Source organism: Scardinius erythrophthalmus, assembly GCF_964197995.2.
Source record: "Scardinius erythrophthalmus genome assembly, chromosome: 3".
Taxonomy (NCBI): Eukaryota; Metazoa; Chordata; class Actinopteri; order Cypriniformes; family Leuciscidae; genus Scardinius; species Scardinius erythrophthalmus.
In genome coordinates this window covers 9,497,465-9,503,570 of record NC_138223.1, presented here as the reverse complement: position 1 = coordinate 9,503,570, position 6,106 = coordinate 9,497,465, and the positions used below count along the sequence as shown (strand labels likewise).

Here is a 6,106-nt window from a genome sequence, read left to right as displayed (position 1 = left end):
ACTGTGCAGGCTGGTGGTGGTGGTGTAATGGTGTGGGGGGTGTTTTCTTGGCACACTTTAGGCCCCTTAGTGCCAATTGGGCATCGTTTAAATGCCACGGCCTACCTGAGCATTGTTTCTGACCATGTCCATCCCTTTATGACCACCATGTACCCATCCTCTGATGGCTACTTCCAGCAGGATAATGCACCATGTCACAAAGCTCGAATCATTTTAAATTGGTTTCTTGAACATGACAATGAGTTCACTGTACTAAAATGGCCCCCACAGTCACCAGATCTCAACCCAATAGAGCATCTTTGGGATGTGGTGGAACGGGAGCTTCGTGCCCTGGATGTGCATCCCACAAATCTCCATCAACTGCAAGATGCTATCCTATCAATATGGGCCAACATTTCTAAAGAATGCTTTCAGCACCTTGTTGAATCAATGCCACGTAGAATTAAGGCAGTTCTGAAGGCGAAAGGGGGTCAAACACAGTATTACTATGGTGTTCCTAATAATCCTTTAGGTGAGTGTATGTGCCTTAAAATGTTCAATTACAGTTGTAACTTCAGCATTTGACCAGCACACTTTTTGTCCTTTCCACAAGGTTTTCAATTCCTGCCTCATGTTCATTCTCTGTACAGAAGAATACATGCTTTAGTAAACTCTAACTATATGAGAGCTCATGTACTTACAATGGTAGTCATATTCAGATTTAAACCTCAGGTACCTTGAGGAACTTCAGTGGTTTCTCGATAGGCATCTTCTGAACACCTGTAGGAAATCAGTTATAGACAGATCAGAAACTCAGATGTAACTCAAACCTGCATCTAGAACTTAAAACTGGTTATACATCTGATCTCTAAAAATTACATTTCAAATGACATTCAAAACATTATTCTGGAGATGGAATGTTGTGTTAAACATCTCCTTTTCAAAGTTTTTGACCAACATGAACATGATAAACTTATTGGTTTGGTACTGATTCCATTCATTTTGTTCTAGAAAAATTGTTATTTATAATAATATCTGATTATTGATAACTGATTTTTACAATTAATGGCAAAAGGAATGTTTAGAAATGTAATTTGATATTATCTACTGGCACACTATAGTATGATATATATATACATACACTATGAACAATTCTAAACGCTTTTGTTTTTGCCCCCATTTTTCATGAGCTGAACTAAAAGTTCTAAGACTTTTTCTATGTACACAAAAGGCCTATTTCTCTCAAATATTGTTCACAAATCTGTCTAAATCTGTGTTAGTGAGCACTTCTCCTTTGCCGAGATAATCCATCCACCTCACAGGTGTGGCATATCAAGATACTGATTAGACAGCATGATGATTGCACAGGTGTGCCTTAGGCTGGCCACAATAAAAGGCCACTCTAAAATGTGCAGTTTTGTGTGGTCTCAGGGGGTCTGGAAACAAGTCATTATCTGGTGTGACCATCATTTGCCTCACGCAGTGCAACACATCTCCTTCGCATAGAGTTGATCAGGTTGTTGATTGTGGCCTGTGGAATGTTGGTCCACTCCTCTTCAATGGCTGTGTTGGATATTGGCAGGACCTGGAACACGCTGTCGTATACGCCGATTCAGAGCATCCCAAACATGCTCAATGGGTGACATGTCCGTTAGTATGCTGGCCCTGCAAGAACTGGGATGTTTTCAGCTTCCAGGAATTGTGTACAGATCTTTGCAGAATAGGGCCGTGCATTATCATGCTGCAACATGAGGTGATGGTTGTGGATGAATGGCACAACAATGGGCCTTAGGATCTCATCACGGTATCTCTGTGCATTCAAAGTGCCATCAATAAAATGCACCTGCGTTGGTTGTCTATAACATACGCCTGCACATACCATAACCCCACCATGGGCCACTCGATTCCCAACGTTGACATCAGCAAACCGCTCACCCACATGACGCCATACACGCTGTCTACCATCTGCCCTGTACAGTGAAAACCGGTATTCATCCGTGAAGAGAACACCTCTCCAAAGTGCCAGACGCCATCGAATGTGAGCATTTGCCCACGCAGGTCGTTTACAACGACCAACTGCAGGTCGAGACCCCGATGAGGACGATGAGCATGCAGATGAGCTTCCCTGAGACGGTTTTTGACAGTTTGTGCAGAAATTCTTTGGTTATGCAAACCGATTGTTGCAGCAGCTGTCCGGGTGGCTGGCCTCAACGGTGTTGGAGGTGAAGATGCTGGATATGGAAGTCCTGGGCTGGTGTGGTTACACACGGTCTGCGGTTGTGAGGCCGGTTGGATGTACTGCCAAATTCTCTGAAAAGCCTTTGGAGACGGCTATGGTAGAGAAATGAACATTCAATTCACGGGCAACAGCAGGTGGACATTCCTGCTGTCAGCATGCCAATTGCACGCTCCCTCAAAACTTGCAACATCTGTGGCATTGTGCTGTGTGATAAAACTGCACATTTTAGAGTGGCCTTTTATTGTGGACAGCCTAAGGCACACCTGTGCAATAATCATGCTGTCTAATCAGTATCTTGATATGCCACACCTGTGAGATGGATGGATTAACTCGGCAAAGGAGAAGTGCTCACTAACACAGATTTAGACAGATTTGTGAACAATATTTGAGAGAAACAGGCCTTTTGGGTACATAGAAAAAGTCTTAGAACTTAGATCTATAATTTTGTTCAGTGAATATAACTGGCTTAAAACCATTTTTCTTTGGTGAAAATACTAACGTAAAATTGCACTACAATATATATTGGTTTAAAATAATAATAAACATGTTCATAAACACAAACTTGTTATGCTGGGTACACACCAAAAGATAATCAGGCTGATTTTGGGCTGATTTCCCCCTTCTGAAAATCCTAGCTGTGTCCCGATTATCTTGATGGTTATAGATTATCTTATCAGATTTTCCCTTGGTGTGAGGTGTGTTAAGAGTGTCCGAACCTGATCGGAAGAACGTCAGAGCCGACCTGATCGCGAATCGCAAATATTCAACATGTGGAATATTTACGATCAGAAATCCTGAAATGTGGGGGGAAGCCCGAGGACAAACACGCGCATGCTCTGGAGATTATCACGTGAAAGGAAACCATATCCAATCAAAAAGCGAGATGAAGGAAGACGGAAGCATAAGAAACGCAGTCATGGCGCAGCACAAACTGAAATTGATGTGGACAGCAGAGATGGAGGATCAGCTTGTTGATTTGTGGCGCAAATGTTTACACAACGTGTTGTGTAAAACATTTCCAAACACTATCATCGCAATTGCTTCCTGCATATCGTCCGCCATGCTTATTCTGAGGTCTCTAGAGTGTTAACAGTCGAGACTCTGGTTGCATGGTCTTTAGGGTTGGGTATCTAGAACCGGTTCCAAAATGCCAAAAACCGGGGATTCGATAAGTCGCGCACACTTCGATTCCGCTTATCGATTCCTTACTTTGGTGATGCTCACATGCGCGAGGTGAATGTCAGTGAGCATTTGTTTACAGTTGTATTGATCTGCCAGGACCTGCCTGCCGCACATGCGCTGTACGTTATATTTACGATGGCGGAGCGCAGCAGACTTTCGAAAGTTTGGTTAAGCTTTTCAAAAAAAGATGAAAATACAGCGAATTGTATCACATGCAAGAAAGACAAACTAGAGCCGCATAATTCTGGATAAAATGAGAACCAGTTTTGTTTAAAATAGAGATCATGAATAAATACATCAGACAATTAATACGAGTCGAGTCTATAATTCCTTAAAGTGTTATATATATATATATATATATATATATATATATATATATATATATATATATATATATATATATATATATATATATATACAGTATATTGTAAATTAAGATGCATTGTCACAGTTTTACTGGTAATAGCCTAAATGTAACAAGAATAAAAGGTAGAAAAAAGTATTTGCTCTCTTTTTTCTCTCCAATAAATATTGGAATCGAAACCAAGAATCGTTAAGAACCGGATTCGATAAGCAGAATCGGAATCGTTAAAATTTAAACGATACCCAACCCTAACGGTCTTTTCACATCATGGCACACCACACACTATATGAGCAAAACGGTTAAATCTAGGATTTTTTGTCCTCATGTTTGTGGTCCATCACATTTTGAAAATCTTATAAGATGTAAAATCTTTTGGTGTGTACCCATCATTAGTTGACACATACCAACATTACTGGAGACGCCTGCAGCTCCAGCAGGAACATCACCTTCAGAACCGCTTTCATCAGGATCACTGGCATCAGAGTCCGTCATACTGATCTCATCTTAAAGAAAAAGAGACATTTAAAACAAGAACATCTTCAGTTTAACCTGTATTGAGAAGTCATTTATGAAACATGACAAATGGCACCGTTTAATAATAATAATCATATTAATAACAACTATAATACTTCACTAAGATCACTATTATTAGAATTATCGCCTAGACAGTGATATACTAATACTGTCAATGAAAAATTAATATTTTATAATGAGTATATTATTTTACAATAAGAGGTTATAATACTTTCTTAATTTCTTCACTTAAGCTGTTATACTGGCAGAAACCTGCAGTTTAAGTGAAAACAGGTTTATAAACGCATCTTATTGAAAAATTGTATTACTACAAAAAATGTGGATATAATGCGAATGTGAAAATAGAGAGTAACTGGTGCTGGTTGCGTTCCCAAATGCATGTTAAACTTATGGCACATGCAGAGATGGAGTTCACTGCATTCATTCCCTGTGAAACGAGGCATGGAAAAAGCCAGATCATGAGCTGATCGAGCGAGCAAAGTGTGCTCTTCAGTTTGAAACACGCAGCACAACAGACTACAGACTTACTTTCTTATCGTCTTTTGCGATTTGATAAGGGCATTGAGCCATATTGTGCTTTTGATTTTAGTATGTTTGAGAGATGCTTTACCAAAGCAATTGCGCAAAACACAAAGACAATTTATGTTATTATGAGGCGTAAAAATATTTTCGGTTCTTTTGGTTCAAACTGTGGAGGGACAGATTAGACTGTGGTCAGTCACTAGAGTAAAGGTAATTAATGGTAACACTATGAATTTTACTCCTCCCAAAAATGCCAAATAATAAACAGGTGACAGCGTATTTTAGGCTATATGACACGTTATAGTGAGATATGACAGCGCTTCTGCAACACGCATCACTGCAGATGAGTAGCTGAGGATCTCTTCAGCATGCTGATGCACAAAATACAAACTAAAAATAAATTAAAGTAAGTCGCAGATGCTCAACACACAGTCATCTTCATTAAAAGTAGTGAGAATAAATGATTTTACCAGTGCTGATGCTACTCTCTCTCCTATTGATCTTAAAATTAGCTGATGATACAAAAAATGCTGCTCATAGCGGTAGCTTTCGATGACGTGAACACCGTTAAATCTGATATAGCGCGGGAATTGAAGATCGGATTTATGTCCGTTTTGTGAAGACACATTTATGTGGCCAAGTGTAAATGGAATTGTTTTGACAATGAAATGACCAGGTGTAAAACAGCCCCAAAGATGATGTGAAAAAGTTCTTTCTAGACTAGCATTTCCTAAAATGATGCAATGCTCTTTTTATTACCATCTCAACACAGTCTTGATCCTCCAATGATGATTGTTCCTTCTCAGGGCTCACCTGAAAGCAAGGCAAAGAAAGAAAAAATAAACATCTATTAGAGACAAAGGATTCAGAGATTCTCCAAATGAAGCAGCACAGATACTTGACTCCATTAACACTGACTGATCACTGTCATAAAACATAAAATTAAAACATTACATTATCAATGATATACTTGAGCAAAAGAAGGCTGATGACGCCAAACTAATTCAGGTATGATGGGACATTTCAAACCACTCAGTATTAATACTGATCAAATTAATGAGATGAATAGTGACTTAAGATTTAAAACACTGTGACATAAGTTGTAATCAAGTATAAAGTTAAAACCCTATAAATATATGGTCATAACCAATCAGGGATGCATGAAAATAAATGCTCATTGATGTTGTCGTTGTCAATCCGATAAGAAAATTAGGCCGCTATATTAACACTAATAAATAATGGATTTCTTCCTTCAGCTTCAGATGTGCGCTGTTCACCGTGATGGT

The 6,106-nt window shown here is 39.2% G+C and overlaps 1 protein-coding gene across 3 annotated transcripts; it reads right to left on the bottom strand.

The window, feature by feature from the left end:
* Positions 1-624: 624 nt before the first annotated feature.
* On the bottom strand, positions 625-5,635 carry LOC308688433 (uncharacterized protein). 3 transcript variants are annotated; one of them, XR_014029898.1, is made up of 3 exons: positions 5,580-5,635; positions 4,169-4,267; positions 625-759 (listed from the first exon to the last, which is right to left on the bottom strand). XR_014029898.1 is itself a non-coding variant. In XM_081361453.1 (3 exons), exons 2-3 carry the CDS (start codon positions 4,241-4,243, stop codon positions 1,798-1,800), a joined length of 588 nt encoding a protein of 195 aa, XP_081217579.1. In that variant the 5' UTR covers positions 4,244-4,267; positions 5,580-5,635; the 3' UTR covers positions 1,662-1,797. The 3 variants fall into 3 exon arrangements, 2 of the variants coding, with proteins under 2 accessions (XP_081217579.1, XP_081217578.1); XM_081361453.1 differs by lacking the exon at positions 625-759 and adding an exon at positions 1,662-2,310; XM_081361452.1 differs by lacking the exons at positions 625-759; positions 5,580-5,635 and adding an exon at positions 1,662-2,310 and having other exon boundaries at positions 4,169-4,366.
* Positions 5,636-6,106: the final 471 nt, after the last annotated feature.

Bases quoted from the DNA above. Each gene is read 5' to 3' on its own strand.
- LOC308688433 (XM_081361453.1), bottom strand. From the start codon at position 4,243: ATGCCAGTGATCCTGATGAAAGCGGTTCTGAAGGTGATGTTCCTGCTG. The intron at 2,311-4,168 runs GTATGTGTCAAC...TCTCTACCATAG, and splicing joins AGGCGTCTCCAGTAATGTTG to CCGTCTCCAAAGGCTTTTCA.